Source organism: Pelodiscus sinensis, chromosome 10, assembly GCF_052426305.1.
Source record: "Pelodiscus sinensis isolate ZL-2025 chromosome 10, ASM5242630v1, whole genome shotgun sequence".
Taxonomy (NCBI): Eukaryota; Metazoa; Chordata; order Testudines; family Trionychidae; genus Pelodiscus; species Pelodiscus sinensis.
In genome coordinates this window covers 54,230,772-54,255,526 of record NC_143061.1, presented here as the reverse complement: position 1 = coordinate 54,255,526, position 24,755 = coordinate 54,230,772, and the positions used below count along the sequence as shown (strand labels likewise).

Below are 24,755 nucleotides of genomic sequence, written 5' to 3'. Positions count from 1 at the left end.
GGTTTGGGTTGGACATGAGGAAAAAAAGTTGAATAAATTGCCTAGGGAGGTTGTGGAATCTCCATCTCTGGAGATATTTAAGAGCAGGATGGACACCATTCAGGGACGATCTAGATGGTACTGGGTCCTGCCGTGAGGGCAGGGGACTGGACTCGATGACCTCTCGAGGTCCCTTGTAGTTCTAGTGTTCTAGGATTCTATGATTCTCCTTCCTGTTTTTCCTCCCCATGGTTTTGTGCCCTGCCCCTCTCCCTCCACCCTGGTTGGGGCCCCGGCAGTGTGGCCGTTTGCCTGCACCGCGAATTGCCCAGCCCTCAGCAGGCCTGCCTCACTTTTCTCCTCAGAGACGGCCGAGAGCTGTGCAGCCTGGAAATACCCGTCAGGAAGGAGAGAGAAAGAGACACGTGTTTCCACCCAGGAGAGGGGAGAGCTGGGAAGCCAGCAGCCTGCGGCAGTGGTGACAGCCAAAGCCCTGGACCCATTAAATGGCTGCCAGAGCACCATGACACCCACGCCAGACATGGCCGGGGGCAGTGGGGTGCACCACGGTCCTAGTGGCACTGAGGGCTGGCCCACCCCTTCCACCAGAGGTTCCATCCCTTCTGGGAGCACAGAGCTGGGTCTCCCTGCTCACCATGCTGTTGGCCCCTCCAGTCTGGGGGCAATCTGGAGGCTCCACCTGCTCACCCTGAAGTTATGAGCTCAGTTCTAGGGATGCTGGCGAGGAGGGCGGGGGCCCTTCCTGGAGTCACTCCGACCTGCCCTCGCATGCTGCACCTTCGGCACGGACCTGCCTGGAGCTGGAGGCCGGTGGCATCTAGGCCCTTGCCAGCCGGGATTCACTCCTTGGACACACGTCAGGTGAAGGGAGAAACCTTCTAGCGAGGGGCAAGATTTTGTTCCAGGTTTCCAAGTCGGGAGGGGGGGAGCTCAGGCTGGGGCTGTTTGTGACTTTTCAGAGGCCTCCCTCAGATCCGTGACACTCACACTGTGGCACCTTTGAGTCTCTCCTGCTGCTCTTTGCAGCACATGCCCCGGGGCTGGGATTTGCTCTCTCCTGACTGGGTTAATCTAGGGATGCCATCGCATGGACAACTGTGCAATTAGCCAATAACCCAGGCTTATCTGGTAATCCTGCCAATTACACAGGGTGTGACTCACAGCTTCCAATGCAGCTAGCTGGAAGGGGAGAGGAGTCCTGGGTGTGGTTATACTCACTGGGGTGTTTCGCCCTGTAAAATATTCAGCTGTTGTTATGTAAATACAGTTCCTGCTGGAATGGAGAAGAAATCCGGGGCCTGCGTGTGTGAATCCAGTTCAGTCAGTGCAGTAGGACTGATGGATGCTCAGTTGTTAGAATGGTGTTTTGCCTGTTGTAACTCATTTGGCTGTTGTGGGGTCACAAACCATGAAACCCCCAAATGTAGGAATTGTAGAATATGACACCTGGGCTTGCAGGAGAGACACTGTCACTGCCAAGACTCTTGTTAGGACAAGACTCCCCCCTCCAGACTCAATTACTCGCTATCTAACATCCCTAGACCAGTCACAGACATCGCAAGGGAACAGGCCGGCATGGTCAAGCAGGCCAAGCCCTTGTTTCTCAGCCCTTTGAATCCCCAGGACGGCCTGGCTGCCTTCCTCACTGTGCCACGGAGCACTCGGCCAGGAGCCTGGCCCATGCGAAGCCCCGTGACTAGCGGGAACCCGCGTCTCTGTGCTCCCCTGCACGGGAAAGGCAGCACCGCAGAAGTGAGCTTGGGTAAGTGCCAGCTGCAGTGTCCGCTCTGGAGCAGCCTCACCCACTGGAATGGGGGGGATGGGAACGGCAGAGGGTGGGGTATTTTTTAGAGCCAACCCAGGAGACTTGGGAGCCACACCGGGAATCCCTGCCTTGCTGGAGCAGTTGGGAGCAAGTTCCTGTTGCCTCCATCCAGGAGAAAGTGAGTTTTGTGTCTGCCCAGGGTGTCCCACCCAATGCAAACTCCTGATACTCCCACCGCCACCTCTGAGGTGAATCCACACCCTGCTCCCACCCCAACACGCCCAGACACACTGAGGACGAGAGGGGGGCACCTCTGGGTGCCTCCCTCCCCCCGACTCCCACCCACATGCCTGGGCGCTGCCGGGCAGACAGCTGCTGTGAATTCAACAGGCTGGGTCTGGTCCTGCTGAACCCGCGGGCGCAGGAACCTGCCTCTCGCTGCACAGACACTTTCCCGTCCTGCCCCAGCGCTGGTGAGAACGACGCAAATCTCCAGCCCCAGGACAAACCAGCAGATCAAATTATTTAACAGGCACCTGGCAAATCCATTAAAAATGGCCAGACTGGTCCAGTGCCGGCCAGGAGGTAACCCTGGAGCGGGGGCTGGGAATTGAGAGACACCCCAAATCTCCTTGGCTGTCAGACAGCTGCCAGCTGGTGGGAGCTTTTATCCCTGGAAAGCTGAGGTAGCTGGTGGGATGGGGGGGTAGGAATGGGAAAAGGGGGGTGGGACACAGCACTGGTGAGAGATTCGATAGTAATCACGGCCGCTGATGGGGCGGCAAAGGGCGCAGTAGGCCCGGCAGGCAACGTGTGTCCCCAGCCCTGATGCTAATCGATCCAGTGAACACTCCCTTGCCCCTTCGCAGGCTCAGAGCGCTCCATGCACCTGGGCGCTCCGACCTCTGGGCTGTACGTTCCCCAACGCAGGGTCTGTCTGTTCCTGGTGGGTTTGTGCAGTGGGACCCTGCTCCACACCAGGGGCCCCTGGGTGCTTGGGTGCAATGAGGAAGAGGAGGGGAAGGCCCCGTATTGCAGTGCAGTAATTGCTCATTTAACACGGTAGATACGTTTCAGAAAAATTATCGTGTTAAGTGAAAACGTGCTATGTGGGGTCAATTTTCCCACTGAAAATAATGGAAAAGGTGGCGGTTGCGTTTCAAGCGGTGGTGTCGAAGTCAGTTTTCTGTTGGTGCTGAGTCGTCTCCAGCCTGCACTTGCTAGCAGCCGGCTGCTGAGCACAGGCAGCTGCCTGGGGACCGGGACATAAGGTTGGAGGAGAAAGGGGGCTGGGTTACAGCAGGGAGGGGAAGTGTTTGGCTCTGGGGAAGGGAAGGGGAGGAGAGGGGAGAGGGACATGGTTGGAGGCATGCACCTGTGACGGGTCTGCCGGTTCCCGCACTGCGTCCAGTGAGGGAGGGTCAGCGAGGAACGGCCCGGCAAGGGCAAACCCTCTGCCGCTTTGACTGGTGTGGAAAAAGTGAATAAGGAAACTTTATTTACTTATTCCCACAATATAAGAACTAGGGGTCACCAAATGAAATGAATCGGCAGCAGGTTTAAAACAAACAAAAGGAAGTTTTTCTTCACTCAACGCACAGTCAACCTGTGGAACTCCTTGCCAGAGGATGTGGTGAAGGGTAAGACTTTATCAGGGTTCAAGAGAGAGCTAAATGGATTCATGGAGGTTAGGTCATAGAATCATAGAGCTGGAAGAGCCCTCAGAAGCTCATCAAGTTCAGCCCCCTGATCTAGGCAGGACCAATCCCAACTAAATCAACCTGTCCAGGGCTTTGTCAAGCCAGGATTTAAACTCCTCTAGGGAAGGAGACTCCACTACTTCCCTAGTAACCCATTCCAGTGCTTCACCACCCTCCTAAGGAAATAGTTTTTCCTAATATCCAACCTGGACCTCTCCCACCACAACTTGAGACCATTGCTCCTTGTTCTGCCATCTGTCACTACTGAGAACAGCCTTTCGCCAGCCTCTTTGGAACCTCCCTTCAGGAAGTTGAAGGCTGCTATCAAATCACCCCTCGCTCTTCGCTTCTGCAGACTAAACAAACCCAACTCCCTCAGCCTCTCCTCATAAGTCATATGCTTCAGCCCCTAATCATTTTGGTTGCCCTCCGCTGGACCCTCTCCAATGCGTCCACATCCTTTTTGTAGTGGGGAGCCCAGAACTGGACACAATACTCCAGATGTGGCCTCACCAGAGCCGAATGAAGGGGAATAATCATACCACTGGATCTGCTGGCAATGCTCCTCCTTGTGAAACCTAATATGCCATTAGCCTTCTTGGCTACAATGGCACCCTGTTGACTCATATCCAGCTTCTCATCCACTGTAACCCCCAGGACCTTTTCTGCAGAACTACTACTTAGCTGGTTGGTCCCCAGCCTGTAACAATACTTGGGATTCTTCCGTCCCAAGTGCAGGACTCTGCCCTTATCCTTGTTGAACCTCATCAGATTTCTTGTGGCCCAATCCTCCAATTTGTCTATGTCACTTTGTACCCTATCTCTGCCCTCAACCGTATCTACCTCTCCCCCCACCTTAGTGTCATCTACAAACTTACTGAGGGTACGTCTACACTAGCTCGTTCGTTCGAGCTAGGTAGGGTAATTAGGGCAAGCGGAGTTGCAAATGAAGCTCAGGATTCAAATATCCCGGGCTTCATTTGCATGTTTCCGGGCACTGCCATTTTTAAATCCCTCTTAGTCCGAACTCCGTGCCCACGGCTACACGTGGCACGGAGTAGGTAGTTGGAATTAAAGATCCTAATTTGAACTATTATTACTCCTCGTTCTACGAGGAGTAACGGTAATTGGAATTAGGATCTCTAATTCGAACTACTAACTCCGTGCTACGGGTAGCCAAGGTGTGTATTTTACTACTCTCTTTTCCTCCTTTGGTCAGGATCTACCATCTCATGATCACTGCTTCCCAGGTTGTCACCCACCTCCACTTCCCCTATTAATTCCTCCCTGTTTGTGAGCAGAAGGTCAAGCTGCGCACGGCCCCTGGTCGGATCCTTCAGCACTTGTACCAAGAAGTTATCCCCACCATTCTCCAAAAACTTCCTGGATTGCCTGTTTAGTGCTGCATTGGTCTCCTAACAGATGTCAGGGTTATGAAAGTCCCCCACGAGAACCAGGGTCTGCAATCTGGAAGCTTCTCTCAGTTGTCCAAAGAAAGCCTCATCTACCTCATCCACCTGATCTGGTGGTCTATAGCAGATGCCAACCACAACATCCCTGCTGTAGCTAACACCTCTAAACTTGACCCATAGCCTCTCTATAAGCTTTTCTCCCTCTATATACCGGAGTTCTGAGCAATCATACTGCTCTCTTAGGGTACGTCTAGACTACAGGCTTTTGTCGACAGAAGTTTTGTCGACAGATACTGTCAACAAAGCTTCTGTCGACAAAGAGTATCTAGACTACATTCAGTTCTGTTGACAAAGCAAGCTGCTTTGTCGACATGGCAGTGTAGACGCAAAGGACAGTTTAGATGCAATAACGCCTTCTGTCGACAGAACTCTGTCGACAAAAGGCGTTATTCCTCGTAAAATGAGGTATACCAGCGTCGACAAAACTTCTGAGTTCTGTCGACGTTATGTCGACAGAACTCAGCGGTAGTGTAGCCGCAGGTATAGTTTTGTCGACAAAAGTCCACTTTTGTCGACAAAACTCTGTCGTCTAGACACACCCTTACATACAGTGTGTAGGATAAACTTAATTTGTTGTCAGTATGACCTCTGTGTGACCTGGATGTTAAGTCTGGTCTTTGTAAAGAGGTACGTGCTTGAACACAGGTATACAAAAGGAGGGGATCGGTGAAACTGGTTTGAACCTGTTGTAAGGCCTGCAAAGGGACTGTGGGGGGACAAATAATGATTGGAGGGAATTTGGTGCAAAAGGGCATGACCTGTATATGCATGCAATTGTAAGTGGTCAGTGAAAAAGGGGTAATTACCATATAAGGTAGTACAAAAGACCATGCCTTGCTTGGGTGTAAAGAGCTTGCTTCTCATGGGGTTCCATTATTCCTGAGAGTAGCATGTCAATGTCTCTGTGGGTAGGCTGATAAACTTCAAAAATCTGGCAAGCCCACAGATTTGCAAAAAATCTTTGCAAGCCCACAGGATCGTCTCCTAATTTTGGGAGAGTAAGTCTAAAAGTCATGATGTCATTAGGTGTCCAGGGGACATGGACAAGTGCGGGAGCGCCCCCTGCTGGATTAGGAAATTGTCTTAGTGGGAAAAGTTTAATAGTCTCTTTAAACAATCCAGGAAAACTTTTAGGTCCAACTTCACTAATCACATCCTTGTTTACTTCATTACGTATAGTCACTGAGTTATTTTCAGGATCTATTTTAGTTATAAGAAACCCCAGGTCCTTTAAGTCTTTTGCCAATGTTTGCTGCAACATTTTTGAGGAGACTTCTGACAGCTTTAGAATTACTGGACTCTGTTTCATTGTTTTCTAGGTCTCCCTAGCAAATTGTATTTGTCACAAGTACAGGCGGCGGGAGGTGCACTATTCTATGGTGCCTGACGGTCTGGTTGAAAAGTTGCTGATGGTTGATTGCTGAGTCAGCCATAGTGCTCCTCCTCACCTTGCCTAACCCTCTCCCCCCGCCAAATCAGGCATGTGAAAGTGAGGCATCCTTTTGCACAAGGGAGTTGGAAGATCCAGCTCCTCCAACCTCAGCCCCTCGGGTCATTTGTTAAGTGAGAATGAAAGGAAAAAACCCAACAAAGGAAACTTTGCAATGAGCCAGAGATTCGAAATCAAAGATAAGCCCACGTACGTACCCACGCACCAACACGCACACACAAACCAAATAGCATATTGGACTCGTCCTTCCCCTGTACTGCACATTCAGGCTGTGGCCAATCCTGCCTTTTCTGTTTCCAGAACTAATCAGGAAGCCTACCCCTCTCGCCTGCTGGGCTGAAGGTCTCTGGATCCTAGAGCGGGGTGTGGACCCGGGATCCCTACCCACTTCTGGGGAAGTGGCAGCAGCGAGGAGACTGCCAGAGTCAGCGTGATGCTGACAGAGGACTTGAAGGCAGAAGGGGGAAGGCTGAAGGACCCACCCAGAAGGCTAAGGCATGAAGAGGGCTCTGTGGTTCCTGGCGTGAGAGCGGCTCCAGGCCAGAGACAGGGGTGTGACACTGTGCAGGGGCCTACAGGTGGGAGACAGGGGACGGGAGAAGGGCTCCGTGGGGACTCAGGCCCTGGGAGAGAGGGTGCTGCCGGGGGACTTGCTGGGGAAGTGAAGCAGGTGAGGACGGGGCCTTTCGGGTGGCTCTGCATGACCCGGGATCCTGGGGGAAGAAAGGAAGAGATGCCCTGGGATGGGGGTGGGTGACACTGGGCAGGAAAGGGAGGGGCTCTGGGCTTAGCTATGCCAGAGACAGGGGAGACGATACCTGCCCCTCCCACGTGGAGCCATCTGGAGTCTGTGATGGGGTGTGCAGCCGACACAGACAGGAGTAGGTGGGACTGAGCCCAGAGCGAACACCTGGAGGAAGAGCCAGGGAGCAGGAAACTGAGTACTAGCAGGCTCCCAGAGGCAGGAATATGCTGGGCCTATCTAACAATGATCAGGTTCTGTTGTCACTTTTCCAGGATGTCTGGCTGATGAGTCTTGCCCACATGCTCAGGGTTTAGCTGATCGCCATATTTGGGGTCGGGAAGGAATTTTCCTCCAGGGTAGATTGGCAGAGGCCCTGGAGGTTTTTCGCCTTCCTCTGTAGCATGGGGCACAGATCACAGCTGGAGGACTCTCTGCATCTTGGGGTCTTTAAATCATTTGAGGACTTCAGTATCTGAGATATAGGTGAGAGGATTATTCTAGGAGGGGTAGGTGAGATTCTGTGGCCTGCACTGTGCAGGGGGTCAGACTAGATGATCATAATGGTCCCTTCTGACCTTAAAGTCTATGGCTACGTCTACACTGGCCCCTTTTCCGGAAGGGGCATGTAAATTTCATGAGTCGTAGTAGGGAAATGCGCGGGGGATTTAAATATCCCCCGCGGCATTTAAACAAAAATGTCCGCCGCTTTTTTCCGGCTTTTAAAAAAGCCGGAAAAGAGCGTCTACACTGGCCCCGATCCTCCGGAAAAAGTGCCCTTTTCCGGATGATCTTATTCCTACTTTGAACTTTGAAGTAGGAATAAGATCCTCCGGAAAAGGGCACTTTTTCCGGAGGATCGGGGCCAGTGTAGATGCTCTTTTCCGGCTTTTTTAAAAGCCGGAAAAAAGCGGCAGACATTTTTATTTAAATGCCGCGGGGGATATTTAAATCCCCCGCGCATTTCCCTACTACGACTCATGAAATTTACATGCCCCTTCCGGAAAAGGGGCCAGTGTAGACGTAGCCTATGAGTCTAGCCCTGGAATGGGGGAACTTCAGGCCAGATGTGGCCCCCAGCTTTCCTGGATCTGGCCCTCGAGGTTGAGGCCCTCCCACCCCCACCAAGCACTGGGGCGCCTGTCCTGGCACTCCAGTCCTCCCTCCACTCCCTGACCTGCAAGGCTGGAGCACACAAAATCTACTAGGCTGGGCCCCGTTAGGCTCTGGGGTGGGTAGGAATTGTGGGGGCCACAGCAGTGGGTTGTTTCTCTTTTTGCTTCTCACTTTTGTGTGGCTCCTGACTGGTTTTTCTGTGGGTCAGCGGCCCCCAGCCCATAGAAGGTTCCCCAGCGCTGGTCTAGCCTAAATCAGTCAAGTTCAGAACCTTCCCATGAACCATCTGCTCACCCATAAACAAGTCCAGGTTCCCCTCGACCCAGTGCTGTGTCCCTACAGGAACTCCCAGCCTTGCTCAGGAGAAGGGTTCTGATGCCTGGATCTAGAGTCTGCGTCAGTTCCACTGGGACGTCACCTTCTCGCTGAGCCTGGTGGGGGCTCTGCTCTGCTCTGCCTGTCTCCAGCACGCTGGACCCCTGCTACCATCACCACCTGGGAACTCTGATCCATTCAAGCTTCACAAAGTGCTGCAATTTTTCTCCAAGCCTTGCTCCCCCATCCGCTCTCCACCGATAGGCTCCTGACCCTGCCTTATGTGAGCAGCCATCGTTTGTCGCCCAACGTTGGTAATCAGCTTTCACTTACACTGAATAGTGTCACTCTTGTGTTTGTTTGGCTCCACTTGTATGGCTCTACCTGGAAAGAAATAACTTTCACTGTTAAGCTGGTTGCTTTTCTCATAAGAACATAAGCATGGCCGTACTGGGTCAGACCAAAGATCCATCTAGTCCAGTAGTCTGTCTGCCGAGAGTGGCCAACGCCTATTTTCACCGCCTCCAATTGAAGGAACATTTCCAGCACACCACTGTACATCTCACTGACACACAGGATCCCTCCTATAAACACAAGAAGAAGATGAATTCTACGGGGTCTCCTCCGGACCCTCGAAACGACAGCATTGACTTCCACACCACGTACTTCCGCAGACACTCACAGGCTGTCATTGTAAACAAACAACACTGGGTGACACATAACCTCAGCCACGCACAATGCAACACTATCCACAGCCTTAAAAACAGAAGGCCAAAGCATGAAGAGGGCTCTGCGGTTCCTGGAGTGAGAGCGGCTCCAGACCAGGGACAGAGGGTGTGACACTGTGCAGGGGCCTACAGGTGGGAAACAGGGGACGGGGGAAGGGCTCTGTGGGGGCTCAGGCCCTGGAAGAGAGGCTGCTGCCAGGGGACTCACTGGGGAAGTGAAGCAGGTGAGGACGGGGCCTTTCGGGTGGCTCCTCATGACCCGGAATCCTGGGGAAAGAAAGGAAGAGATGCCCTGGACTGGGGGTGGGTGACGCTGGGCAGGAAAGGGAGGGGCTCTGGGCTTAGCTATGTCAGAGGCAGGGGAGACGATACCTGCCCCTCCCACGGGGAGACGTCTGGAGTGGGGGAGTCTGTGATGGGGCGTCCAGCCGACAGACTGGAGGGGGGTAGGACTGAGCTCACAGCCAGCACCTGGAGGAACAGCCAGGGAGCAGGAAACTGAGTGCTAACAGGCTCCCGGAGGCAGGAATAGGCTGGGCCCATAAAACCAAGAACTTTGCAATAGCAGCTCTGCTGCCCATAAAGTGCGGTCATGCCCTGGATAGAGGGAGGAGCGTCTGGAGCGGATTGAACCAGAACCAGGAGCTGTAGGAAGCCGGGCAGGGCAGGCAGTGAGGGCGGGGAGGAAAGAACAGAGCTGCTGGGCTGAACATCCCCCCACCCAGCCCTGGGGACGTGGCCCCAGCAGGGCAGCGAATGAGCAGAGCCCTTGGGTCACTGTGGGAGGGAGAGATTGGACGAGCTGCGCCCTGGCAAGGGAGTGCTGTGGGACCGGGCTGGCGGGCAGGGAACAGAGGAGATTTGGTTCCCACAGTGGGCGAGAGGCTGCAGGGCAGAGCGAGAGAGAGGACGGGAGAAAGGGAGCGGCAGTGAACAAACCGTGGAGGAGAGGGGGCCTGACCCGCTAACCCCCAGGCTGAGTGGCGGGAGGCGCCAGACAAGAGGTGAGTGGAGCATCCTGGGACCCCACTTTGGTGGTGCCAGGTGCGTTGGAAGGCAGGAACAGAACAAGGCAACGCTGAGGGGTCCTGTCACCCCATCCCGGCTTGGGGCAGCCTGCGTGTCCCTGCGCCTCCGAGCACGGGGCTCCCCTCCGGACCCTCTTGGCCAAAAGCCAGTGAGGAACCTGCCCTCCCGGAACCGACCTAATTCTTTTGTGAGCCCAGCTCTGCTTCTGGCCTGTGCCCGTCCCCGGCAATGAACTCCACAGGCTGCCTGGATGTTGGAAGGGAAAGTTACTCCCCTCTGTTCGTTTGAAACCTGCCACCTATACATTGCATTGGGCGACCCCTGATTCTTACATTACGTAAAGGATTAAACAACATTTCTCTATTCACTTTCTCCACATGTTCATGAATTTTTCCTCCTCTATCATCTCCCCCTTTGGTCGTCCCATTTCTAAGCTGAGCAGTCCCCAGTTTTTCATTGCTTTTCATGCTGTAGCTGTCCTGGACTCTTACTTGTTTTGTTGCCCTTTTCTGAACCTTTTCCCAATTCTAAATTATCTTTTTATTTGTTTTGGAGATGTGACAAACCGGACAGCCTGCAGTATTCAACATGCGATCATATAATGAATTTATATTGTGCCTTTATGATATTTGATGTCTTATTATCTGTTGTTTTCCTAAGGTTTCCTAGCAGTGTTTGCTTTTTAGACTGTTGCTGTGCATTAAGTGGATGTTTTCAGAGAACTATCATAAGAACATAAGAACTCAAGAATATCCACAATGACTCCAAGATCTTCCTTGAGTAGTAATAGATTATTTAGATCTCAGCATATTTTATTTGTGCTTAGAATTATGTGTGACAATGTGCATTTCTACGCACATATCACCACTGATTTTCATTTCCCAGTCACTCCATTTTGTGAATTCCCTTTGTAACATTTTTCAGTCCGCTTTGACTTAATATTTTGATTAATTTTCTATTATCTAGAAACTTTACCACATCACAATTTGCCATGTTTTTCCAGATCTCGTATGAATATGTCAAACAGTATGGGTCTCAGTACTGATTCTTCAGGTAGATCCTGACATTTTCTTCTCCCCGCTCTGAAAACAGACCATTTATTCCTACCTTTTGTTTCCTATCTTTTGACCAGGTACCAATCCATAAGAAGTCCTTCCCTTTTATCCCATAGCAGCTGACTGTGCTTGTGTGTGTTTCTGATCATTGGTACTTGGCATTCTGATATGATTAATTAATTAATAAGACACATTACAAGATAAACCAATGTGGGTATATCTCCGAATTTAGCAGTAAAATAAACTCAGTTAATTCACAGGCTTAGTGAGTATTATAGATTGTTAGTGCAGATTAGATATAGATATAGATATAGATATAGATATAGATATAGATATAGATATAGATAGACTAGGAAAGAATCAAGTTACTTGTGTAAATGAAGGTAATCAAGTCAGGGTAGAAGTGGCTCATTCACAGCAGTTGATGTGGGGATGTGAAAGTCAAGAGCAGGGGAAATTGCCTTTGTAGTACGTTAACCAGTTAAGACCCTTATTCAATCCTAGGTTGATGGAGTTCAATTTGTAAATGAACTCCACCTCAGCTGTCTCCCATTGGATTTAGGTTTTGAAATTCTTTTTTAGAAAGATGTCCACTTTGAAATCCCTTATGGAATGTCCAGGCTGATTAAAATGCTCCCCTACAGGCTTGTTTGTGTTCCCGTGCTGATGTCTTATTTGTGTTCCCGTGCTGATGTCCATTAATCCTTTGGTGCAGAGACTGTCCAGTTTGGCCAATATCCATGGCAGAGGGGCATTGCTGGGATAGGATGGCTGGTAGCACGGTAAAGGGTATGCTGGAGTATGAGCCCCCAATGATGTTACATATGGGGTTAGTCCTGCCATAGTGTCGCTTGTATAGATGTGTGGCCAGAGGTGGCAATGAGGTACGTAGCAGGGATAATGTGAGATTACAGGATTTTTGATGTGACCATGCAGAATATGGTAGCACTCTCTTTTGTTTGTTAGCCCAAACTCTGTCCAAAGTGGATAAGTGGGTAAGTCTATTGAAAGCTGATGCTTTGCTGATTCTCTTCATACTATTCAAACGCACGTGTGATTTTTGCATTTAAAGTTATAAGAATTGACAATTTTCTGGTATCTCAAGTATTTGCTTGGTTGCTCGGTGCTGGCTGTGACACAGGGAAAGCTGGAGTGTCTGAGGGGATTGCTCATGGGACTTTCTGCTGGCTAGTGCAGCAAACAGAAGTGCTCTTTGTGACTGGTTCAGTCGCGTTTTAGTGGAGGTCCCCCGCTCTTGTGCTGTAAGTAGCCCCATTTCTAGCATTCACCCTCATTTGACCCTCCCAGCAGTGCCCCCAGAACCCGTTCTATTACAGTAGATAGTAGGACAGAGCTGGCATCGGGGTGTGTGGCAGAGAGCCGTTCCCTGGGTAAGCGTTTCTGTGGTGTGTTGTGTGGCTGCTGGTATTTGCTTCATGTTGGCGGGCAAGTACTCAGCAGCAGCCACACAACACACCACAGAAACACTCGCCCAGGAACCTACTCCTGCAACAAAGCCCATTGCCAGTTCTGTCCACACACCCATACTAGCAACACCATCAGAGGAGCTAACCACATACACCCCAACATCAGGGGCTCATCCACCTGAACATCCTCTTGTGTGCTGTCTGTCCTCCTGTGCCAGCAATGCCCCTCTGCTATTGACATTGGCCAGACGAGACAGTCTCTACACATTGAGAATGGGAACACACACACCTGTAGGGGAACATTTTAACCTCGCAGGACCTTCAAGAATGGATTTGAAAGTAGCCATCCTTCTTCGAAAGAATTTCAGAACCTGATTTCAAAGGGAGACAGCTGAACTGAAGAAGTTCATTTGCAAATTCAACACAATCAACTTACGATTGAACAAGGATCTTAACGGGTTAGTGCACAACAAAGGCAATTTTCCCATCTCTTGACTTTCGCATCCCCACATCAACTGCTGAAAATGGGCCACTTCCACCCTGACTTGATTAGCCTCATTAACACAAGTAACTTATGTATCCTCCCCCCCGTACCTTCCACTCCAATTCATCTGATGAAGTGGGTTTCCCCAACGAAAACCAGTGCTCAAAGGCTACATCTATACTGTAGCCTTCTTGCAGAAAATCATATGCAAATAAAGCGCAGCATGGAATATCACCGCACTTCATTTGCATAAGTAATGAGCAGCCGTTTTTGCGCAAGAGCCATTCTTTCTTACTTTCTGAGGTGGTGGTGGTTGGGGTCTCCCTCTTGAGCAGGGCCAGCCCAAGCCATTCTTGTGCCCTGGGCAGCGGGAGCGCAGCGCATACGTGGCCCCGCCCCAAGTGCGTGGCACCTGATTGACATGTACAGGGTGCTGCGGCCCCATCCCTGAGTGGCAACTTATGGGGGGCGCCTGATGCAGCGCCCCCTACCACTTCAATCAGACACCCCCCCCCCCATAGGTTGGCACCCCGGGCAGATGCCCGGCTAGCCCCCCCCCTCTGTTATTTTGGCCCTGCTCCTAAGATTGACAGAGTCATCCATCTGCCATCCAGACCTGGAATCTCAAGAAGTGTGCTGCTTACTGGGAGCTTGAATTCAGGATGTGACTGAGACTCTTCCAAAAGTCATCAAACCTTCAGGTCGCCACCCCTTTCTGCTGCTCCATGTGGGAACTAACGATATGGCCAAGAATGACCTTGAGCGGGTCACTGCAGATTATGTAGCACTGGGAAGAAGGATGAAGGAATTTGAAGCACAAGTGGTGTTCTCCTCCATCCTCCCTGGTGAAGGAAAAGGTCCAGGTAGGGATCGTCGAATTGAGGAAGTAAATGCGTGGTTGTGCAGGTGGTGTCCGAGAGACGGCTTTGGTTTCTTTGACCATGGGACTCTGTTCTGGGCACAAGGATTGGTAGGAAGAGATGGGATCCACCTAACCAAGAGAGGAAAGAGCATCTTCTTGGGCAAGCTTGCAAACCTAGTGAGGAAGGCTTTAAACTAGGTTCATTGGAGGATGGTGACCAAATTCCTCAAGTAAGTGGGGAAGTCGGTTACTGGGAAGAAACACAAGGAGGAAGGAGCAATAAAGGAGGACCCCTGATTTGAATGCAGAAGGTAGGGCTATCAACTGCTTATCTAAGGTGTTTCTTCACAAATGCAAGAAGCCTGTTGAGAGTCTATGGCTTAAGCTTAGAGGTGTAAGTAAGAGGGGTGATGTTGCAGTTGGCGTATGCTACAGGCCACCGGATCAGGTGGATGAGGTAGACGAGGCTTTCTTCAGACAACTGAGAGAAGCTTCCAGATTGGAGGCCCTGGTTCTCGTGGGCAACTTTAATCATCCTGACATCTCTTGGAAGACCAATACAGCAGCACACAGACAATCCAGGAAGTTTTTGGAGAATGTTGGGGATAACTTCTTGGTACAAGTGCAGAAGGAACCGGCCAGGGGCCATGCGCAGCTTGACCTGCTGCTCACAAACAGGGAGGAACTAATAGGAGAAGTAGGGGTGGGTGACAACCAGAGACGCAGTGATCATGAGATGGTAGATTTCAGGATCCTGACCAAAGGAAGAAAGGAAAGTAGCAAAATACACACCCTGGACTTCAGAAAAGCAGACTTTGACTCCCCCAGAGAACTGATAGGCAGGATTCCCTGCAGTGCTTACATGAAGGTGAAAGGAGCCCAGGAGAGTATTTTAAAGAAGCCTTATTGAAGGCACAGGAAGAAACCATTCCGATGCTCAGTAAGAAAAGCAAAAATGGTAGGCGACCAGATTGGCTTATCAGGGAAATCCTTGGTGAACTTAAGCACAAAAAGGAAGCTTACAAGAAGTGGAAACTTGGACAGATGGACTAGGGAGTCGTATAAATATATTGCTCTAGAATGCAGGGAAGTTATCAGTAAGGTGAAAGCGCAATTGGAATAGCAGCTAGCAAGCGATGTGAAGGGGAGCAAGAAAGGTTTCTACAGGCATGTTAGCAATAAGAGGGTGATCATAGAGGGTGTGGGACCCTTACTAGATGAAGGAGATAACCTAGTGACAGATGATATGGGAAAAGCTGAAGTACTCGATGCTTTCTTTGCCTCTGTCTTCACAGACTAGGTCAGCTCCCAGACTACTGCACTAGGCAACTCAGTATGGCAAGGAGGTGGACAGCCCTTCGTGGGGGAAAAACAGGTTAGGATTTATTTAGAAAAGCTAAACATACACAAATCCATGGGCCCCGATTTAATGCACACGAGGGTTCTGAGGAAGTTGGCAAATGACATTTCAGAGTTTTGGCCATTATTTTTGAAAACTCATGGAGATCAGGAGAGATCCCGGATGACTGGAAAAAGGCAAATGTAGTGCCCATCTTTTAAAAAGAGAAGAAGGAAGATCCAGGGAACTACAGACCAGTCAGCCTCACCTCAGTCCCCGGAAAAATCACGGAGGGGATCCTCAAGGAATCCATTTTGAAGCACTTGGAAGAGGGGAAAGTGATCAAGAATAGTCAACATGGAATCACAAAGGGCAAGTCGTGACTGACCAATCTGATTAGCTTCTATGATGAGGTAATGGGCTCTGTGGACGTGGGAAAGGCAGGGGATGTGAGATACCTCGACTTTAGCAAAGCTTTTGATACGGTCTTCCACAATATTCTTGCCAGTAAGTTAAGGGAGTATGGATTGGATAAATGGACTGTGAGATGGATAGAAAGCTGGATAGAATATCGGGCCCAATGGGTTGTGATCAATGGATTGATATCAGGTTTCTAGTGGAGTGCCCCAAGGATCGGTTCTAGGACTGGTTTTGTTCAACATCTTTATTAATGACCTGGATGAGGGGATGGATTGCACCCTCAACAAGTTTGCAGATGACACTAAGGCTGTGTCCAGACTCCATGCCTCCGTCGACGGAGGCATGTAGATTAGCCAGCTCGGAAGAGGGAAATGAAGCCGCGATTAAAATAATCGCGGCTTCATTTAAATTTAAATGGCTGCCCCGATCTGCCGATCAGCTGTTTGTCGGCAGATCGGGAGAGTCTGGACGCGATGCCCCGACAAAGAAGCCTTTCTTCATCGACACAGGTAAGCCTCGTGAAACCAGGTTTACCTGTGTCGATGAAGAAAGGCTTCTTTGTCGGGGCATCGCGTCCAGACTCTCCCGATCTGCCGACAAACAGCTGATCGGCAGATCGGGGCAGCCATTTAAATTTAAATGAAGCCGCGATTATTTTAATCGCGGCTTCATTTCCCTCTTCCGAGCTGGCTAATCTACATGCCTCCGTCGACGGAGGCATGGAGTCTGGACACAGCCTAAGCTAGGGGGAGAGGTAGATACGCTGGGGGGTAGGAATAGGGTCCAGATTGACCTAGACAGATTAGAGGATTGGGCCACAAGAAATATGATGAGGTTCAACAAGGACAAATGCAGAGTCCTGCACTTGGGACGGAAGATTCCCAAGCATTGTTACAGGCTGGGGACCAACTGGCTAAGTAGCAGTTCTGCAGAAAAGGACCTGGGGGTTATAGTGGATGAGAAGCTGGAGATGAGTCAACAGGGGGCCCTTGTAGCCAAGAAGGCTAATGGCATATTAGGGTGCATTAGGAGGAGTATTGCCAGCAGATCTAGAGAAGTGATTATTCCCCTTTATTTGGCTCTGATGAGGCCACATCTGGAGTATTGTGTCCAGTTCTGGGCCCCCCACTACAGTAAGGATGTGGACACATTGGAAAGCATCCACAGGATGACAACCAAAATGATGAGGGGGCTGGAGCATATGACCTATGAGGAGAGGATGAAGGATTTGGCTTTGTTTAGTCTGCAAAAGAGAAGAGTGAGGGGGGATTTGATAGCAGCCTTCAACTTCCTGAAGGGAGAGTCCAAAGAGGATTGAGAGAGGCTGTTCACAGTAGTCATGGATGGCAGAACTAGGAGCAATGGTCTCAAATTACAGTGAGGGAGGTCAAGAGCTGGTAGTTATGCTGGATAGATGAGAGCCGTTCATTCACATTTTACGAGGTTGTAAGTGTAAGTGCAGCATATTTGTGATGAGATGTAATTGTAACTGCTACCTTTAAATACAAAATTTAGTATTTTATTGAGTATTTTTTTAAATCAAAAAAATCCTATTTAAATTTTTAAAAATCTGGTTGTTTTTATCCACCCTGGACATAATCCGAACTAATAACAACACTTGAAATCCTGTCTTCTTGTAGTTGTCTCCCAGAAGTAATCAATGAACCACTGACACTGACTTTCTTTGTTTCTGTTAAGACTCCTCTGTCCAAGGACAAGCAAGAATGTTGACGAGGGTCAAAATAGGGCTCGCACTCACTTTTCTCTTTGTCCTGGCCTTTGTCTATAAACGTTCCCTCTCGCCTGGCTGCATCTTCTCATGCAAGCCGAGTCCTGAGCCGTTCCTCGTTGAAGAGGATGACGTGAGCCAGAGCAGCGGCATCATCTTTGTGGAGACCACAGATGACCTCAGGATTCCTCCGTTGGCTTCGTGTTCTGTGGAATCTGCTGCCAGGGCCTACCCAGACAGACCCGTTCGTTTCTTCATAAAAGGGATGAAAAATAACACGTGGCGGGATTTAAATTCCACTTCCGCTGCCTTCGCTCTTCTATCTGCCATGGAGAACGTCTTCCTTCTGCCTCTCCCGATGGAAACTGTTTTCCAGGACACACCTCTGCTCCCATGGTATCATAAGGTGAGAGGAAATATTAAGGGAAAAATATTTCAGCCGCCAAACAGAATTGAAAATGAGGGGTTCTTTGGCACAGTTTTTTTTCAAGTTTTTAAGCTGTTGTCATTTTGCTGCACCTAATGTGGACCCCTTTTTCATGACACTTAACCATGCATTAGTCAAAATATTGATTGAAATTGTTATGGACGTTGCACAGTTCCTGATGGCAGGAGTTATAGCAAATAGACCAATTCCATCACAATTTCGATAACCATATTTTCCCGAAGTGGTGAACCGCCCTCTTTTCCGAAAAGGGAAGAGATTGATAAAAATGTTGTACTTGAAAAAAATTCAGTCAGCATGAATTTAAAGTGAGGATTTACTGTTTGGGAAACATGATTTCTGTGTCTGGTAGCAACGAAAACATCACCAGCTTTAGAAGTGAGAGAGGAATTCAGAGGTCAATCCCGGGGGAAAGGCTCCACTCTTTACCCGCTCCTCTCAGGAGTGTTGTTCTGAGAGTTCACACCCCTCCGAGTTTTTACTTTGGCCTGTTTGAAAACACAGGCTGGCATCCTCCTACACGGTAAGAGCTAGGATCACGACATTTGGTGGGAAGCTCTCTTATAACTTAAAACAAGGTCGGGGTTTGATTGTGCCAGGACAATGGGATGTGCCTGGACTGTGATTGCGTCTCTGAAAATCATACAGAAGAGAGACAAAATCACCAGGCTGGTGAAAGGGGCTGGCTGGGGGCGAGCTCCCCCTCCCTGTTGGGGACTTCCCCAGCCCTGAGCCCCCCCACCCTCCAGGGGCTCTTTCGGGAGGGCAGGGAGCTGAAGCCCTTGCCCCAGATTCAGGCATGTCATTGGCTGTTCCCCTTTGTTAGGGAGCAAGGGGAAAGTGCACAGTTTGCTACATTCCTCCCTCTGACTGAGCAGTACAAGGGGCAGAAGAACCTGGACCTGCCCCAGCTGGGAACTTGCATCCCTCCCCTAATTATGCCTGCTAGAACTGCAGCAGCCATGGAGAGATGCTTCTCACCTGGCCCCACACTGCTCCAGTGAGAGAGCGCTGGGTTAGTCCTCCCTCCCTGGGGCAGCCCCAAGCAATGATGTCAATGATGAGAAACATTGGGTTCGTCCTCTCTTCCTTGGGACAGACTGCACCCTAAATCCCTCCTCCCCAGCCTGACCTCAGAATCACTGTTTACAAAAAGAGAACCAAAAATGGATTGAGTTAAAGTCCCAAGCAAGGCTGGGTAAATCTTCTAGTTTATTTTTAAATAAATGCCGAGAGTCTGGAGAATCCTAGAACACTAGAACCGGAAGGGACCTGGAGAGGTCATCGAGTCCAGTCCGCTGCCCCCACGGCAGGACCCGGCATCGTCTAGATCAGCAGTTCCCATCCTTTTCCAGATGGGGACCCATTTTGACAATTCAGGAAGACTTGGTGACTCACGGCAATTCAAAAAAAATGTGTGAATGGCTCCTTAAGAGCCCCCTGCGGAGCTACCTGGTAACTCTTTCGAAATGTAATGGCGACCCATATGTGGGTCCCGACCCATAGGTTGGGAACCCCTGATATAGATCATCCCTGACAAGTGTCTGTCTAACCTGCTCTTGATGGACATTCTACCACTTCCCCAGGCAATTTATTCCTGTGTTTCACCACCCTGACAGGTAGGAAGTTTTCCTAAAACCCACTTGCTGTAGTTTAAGCCCATAGCTTTTTGTCCTATCCTCAGGGGCCAAGGAGAACAATTTTTCCCCTTCCTCCCTGTAACACTCTTTTAGATACTTGAAAATTTCTATCATGCACCCTCTTAGCCTTCTCTTTTCTAAATTTAACAAGCCCAATTAGTTCAGCCGTCCCTCCTAGCTCATGTTCTCTAGACCTTTAATCATTTTTGTTGCTCTTCTCTAGACTCTCTCCAATTTCTCCACATCTTTCTTGAAATGTGCTGCCCGGAACTGGACACAAGACTCCAACTGAGTCCTAATCAGCACAGAATAGAGCGGAAGAATGACTTCTCGTGTCTTGCTCATAAGACACCTGTCAATGCATCCCAGAATCATGTTTGCTTTTTTTGCAGCAGTGTCACACTGCTGACTCATATTCAGCTTGTGGTCCACTATGACCCCTAGATCCCTTTCTGCTGTACTTCTTCCTAGACAGTCACTTCCCATTCTGTATGTGTGAAACTGATTGTGTCTTCCTAAGTGGAGCACTTTGCATTTTTCCTAATTAAACGTCATCCTTTTTACCTCAGGCCATTTCTCCAGTTTGTCTAGATCATTTTGCATTTTGACCACATCCTCCAAAGCACTGGCAACTCCTCCCAACTTGGTATCATCTGCCAAGCATAATAATCATACTTTCAATGCCAATATCTAAATCATTGATGAAGATATTGAACAGAACCAGGCCCAAAACAGACCCCTGTGAAATAAATTGGCAGCTGGGTACAATATTGGTACATCTTCGCTCTCTGGCCCCACAAAACCCACAGCCAGAATTTCTCTTTCCTTTTTATGCTCTGCAAAGAGTACCAGGAGGGGACTGCCCCTGGAGTCAATAAAAATCTTTCCATTGATTCACATGGGCTTTGGATCAGACATTGAGTGTGTCAGTTGAGATGGGAGGTCTGTTTGGGGAAACAACAGTTCACGATTAATACTAATGAGGGGTCATAATAATGAAGGAGAGCTACATAAAACTCAGGTGATTAGTTAGACAAAAATGACAAGGCACATTTCTGCAAGCTACACTGAAACTTTTAAGGTCACCAGAATAAAGGCTCTACCAAATGACTGGAGGATAGCTAACGTGACACCTATTTTTAAAAAGGGCTCAGAAGTGATCTGAGCAATTACAGGTCGAAAAACCTGACTTCAGTGTCAGGCAAACTGGCTGAAATTATGGTAAAGAACAATATTGCCAGACATGCAGATGAACATAATTTTAGGGGGATGAGTCAACATAGTTTCTGTAAAGGGAAATCCTGCTTCACCAATCTAATAAAATTCTTTGAGGGGGTCTACAAGCCTGTGGACAAGGGGGATCCAGTGGATGTAGTGTACTTAAATTCCCAGAAAGTATGGGATAAAAGGGAAGGTCTTTTCATGGACTGGTAACTGGTTAAAAGGTAGGAATTAAAGGGTAGGAATAAGAGGTCACTCTCCAGAATAGAGAGAGGTAAATATTGGTGGGCCGAGAAGTCTGTTCTGGGACTCAACCTATTCAACAGAGTGATAAATTCCTTGCCTGAGGAGGTCGTGAAGGCTAGGACTGTAACAGGGTTCGAAAACGAACTAGATAAATTCATGGAGGTGAAGTCCATAAATGGCTATTAGCCACTATGGGTAAGGAATGGTGTCCCCAGCCTCTGTTTGTCAGAGGGTGGAGATGGATGGCAGGAGAGAGATCGCTTGATCATTACCTGTACGGTTCATTCCCTCTGGGGCATCTGGCATTGGCCACTGTCAGCAGACAGGATACTGGGCTGGATGGACCTTTGGTCTGACTCAGTATGGCCGTTCTCATGTTCTTATGTTCTTAAATGATCTGGAAAATCATGGTAGTGAGGTGGTAAACTCTGCAGATGATACAAAACTGCTCAAGATAGTTAAATACAAGGCAGGTGGTGAAGAGTTCCAAAGGGAGCTTTCAAAACTGGATACTGGGCAACAAAATGGCAAATGAATTTTAACATTGATAACTGCAAACTAATACACCTTGGAAACATAATCCCAACTGTACTTATAGAATGAAGGGCACTAAGTTAGTTATTACCACTCAAGAGCAAGATCTTTGGGTAGGTCTAGACTACATGCCTCTGGCGACAGAGGCATGTAGATTAGACTACCCGGCATAGGAAAATGAAACGGCGATTTCAATAATCGCCGCTTCATTTAAATTTACATGGCTGCCGCGCTCAGCCGATCAGCTGTTTGTCGGCTCAGCACGGTAGTCTGGACATTCCGCGGGCGACATCAAAGGCATTTGTCAACCTCCCAGGTATGCCTCATCTAGACGTACCCTTAGAATCATTGTGGATAGTTCTCTGCCAACATCTGCTCAATGTGAAGTGGCCGTCAAAAAAGTAGTGCACAGTAAACCTGTGGAATTCCTTGCCAGCGTATGTTGTGAAGACTAGGATTTTCAGAGAGTTTAAAAAAATAGATAAATTGACGGAGGACAGGTCCATCAATAGCTATTGGCTAGGATGGGTAGAAATGATGCCCCTACATTCTGTCTTCCAGAAGCTGGGAATTGGCAACAGGATATGGATCACCTGATGATTCCCTGTTCTGTTCATTCCCTCTGGAGCACCTGGCTTTGGTTACTGTCTGAAGACAAAATCTTGGGCTAGATATTTAGTGTGACCCAGTATGGCCACTCTTATGTTATTATGATTCATATTCTCATTATGTTATAGTTGTTGGATGATTCCTTGGGGTTTACTGTGCCTTGGACCCACTCATACAATGATATTGAACAAAAGCGATATCTGTTCTTACCTTTTTCCTGAACAAGAAAAACGGCCATTAATTGATGCAGGGATTACAGTTACGACACACACGGCTGAGAGTTTTGTAGAGGACATAGATAACGGGTGTTGAGATGTTTCAAAGTGGAGTCAATTGCATCTTTGTGATCCCTTTCCGCCTCTGCAGGTAAATCCAGCCCAGGAAAGGTACTGGCTGCATGTCAGCGCTGACGCTAGCCGGCTAGCACTCGTCTGGAAATACGGTGGGATCTACATGGACACCGATGTCATCTCCATCAGGCCTATCTCTCTGGAAAACTTTGTGGCGGCCGAGGGTTCCCAGGTCTCTGGCAATGCGGTTTTTGGCTTTTCTCACCATCACGGGTTCCTCTGGGATTGCATGGAGGATTTTGTTCGAAACTATAGAGGACACATTTGGGGCCACCAAGGGCCCAGCTTACTGACAAGGAGACTCAAAGCGTTGTGCAACTTGACCAATTTCCATAACGTAGAGGATATAAACTGCCAGAACATTTCCTTCCTGCATCCTCAGCGTTTCTACCCCATCCCCTACCCCGCATGGAGGCGGTACTTCCAGGTCTGGAAGACAAGCCCCAACTTCAACCACTCCTATTCTCTGCATCTGTGGAACTACATGAACCAGGAACACAAGCCTGTGGTTGCAGGAAGTAACACCTTAGTGGAAAATCTCTTCAAAACACACTGCCCCACCACGTACAAGGTCCTTATTCAAGGCCCAGAAGGCAGTGTTCCATAGGCAACAAATCAAGACTGAATGACGGCATTAGCAGAACAACGTGACTCTTCCAGCCCTGACAGCCCTGGGACTAAATCAATTGTGCACAACACGGATCTCCTCTGAGTCAGTGACTCCCAGCCATTTTCTGTCTGCGGGTGACTTGGTAGGGCCTAATGAATCCAGTAATTTCACAGGGGTATAAATACCATTGGGGATGACTTGATAAGTATGTCGTGCCCTTTAGGGTACATTTTTCCAAAGCACCGAAGTGATCTAAGTGAGTCCCTTTGTGAAAAATCACATTTGCTTTGGGAACCAAAGCTCCACTGAAAATTAAGATGACTTAGGAACCGAGGAGTCAGATGTTCAAAGGTATTTGGTGCCTACAGATGCCATTAAGTGCTTTTGAAAATCCCCTTGGGCATCGCTCTACCTCAGTAAGTGTCTCAATGCCTTTCAAAATCTGTCCCCTTAGATACTTCTGGAAATTTTGCGCAGTCCTAGAGCACCATGTGCAATGAGCCTGAGGCTGCACCATGCTACTAAAATATTGATGTCACTGTGAATATAATGACACTCAGCAAACATACCCATACCTCCAGCCCCTCTCCTAGTGTTCATTACTGTTGTTTATTTTCCTCCTCCTTTGCTTCAGCTCCGGACCCTGCCTTCTGCACTGTGATATTTAATGCCCCTATAAATAAACGCTCTACCCCACCCAATGGCTCTGAATTGGTATTTCCCCACTTAAGCTTCCCTCAGGCTTCTGGGATGGGTGAAAAAGAAAGGGGGTCTGTGCTCAGTGATTGTTTCTGTCTGTGGTGTCCAACACACCAGCCGCAAGTGGCTATGTGGCCGGCTGAGTGGGCGTAGTTCGCCAAGTAGTAGCCAGAATATTGGCTACTGCTTCAGAACTGCTTGGACACCACAGCTATGTCAGTCTCTCTAAGACTCTCTAAGCCCCATTCTTAGAGCATTTGGGCATCTCACTTCAACTCTTGAATTTCATCTCCCACAGCCCCGTGTGGCTGGGAAGCTCTGTTCTCCCGGCTGGAGACCCCGTCGTGGAACTGAGGCCTGGAGCCCCACGTGGGACCCAGGGACCTAACCCCAGTGCCAGGCGCTGCCGCCACCCACACAGCCCCAGTCAGCCACGGCCTGGCCCTGCCGCTGCCTGGACTCCTGGTGCCAGATCCCCTGCGCCTCAGTTTCTGCCTCCAGGCCCCTGCAAGGCCCAGTCTGGCAGGTGTGCACTGAGCTCCCCTCGCTCGGCACAACACGGGCTGGGGAGGAGCCTCCCTGACAGCCTCAGCCCAGGCCTGAGGGGACCCACTACTGCTTCAGAACTGCTTGGACACCACAGCAATGTCAGTCTCTCTAAGTCCCGCTCTTATAGCATTTGGGCATCTCTTGAAATTCATCTCCCCACAGCCCCGTGCGGTTGAGAAGTGCTGTTCTCCCCGTTCTGCGGCTGGAGACTCCAGCCAT

At 49.5% G+C, this 24,755-nt stretch overlaps 1 protein-coding gene across 1 annotated transcript; it reads left to right on the top strand.

Moving 5' to 3' along the window:
- Positions 1 to 10,182: 10,182 nt before the first annotated feature.
- Positions 10,183 to 24,547, top strand: LOC102453825 (alpha-1,4-N-acetylglucosaminyltransferase-like). Its single transcript, XM_075937292.2, has 3 exons — positions 10,183 to 10,292; positions 17,603 to 18,039; positions 22,695 to 24,547. Exons 2-3 carry the CDS (start codon positions 17,629 to 17,631, stop codon positions 23,283 to 23,285), a joined length of 1,002 nt encoding a protein of 333 aa, XP_075793407.2. The 5' UTR covers positions 10,183 to 10,292; positions 17,603 to 17,628; the 3' UTR covers positions 23,286 to 24,547.
- Positions 24,548 to 24,755: the final 208 nt, after the last annotated feature.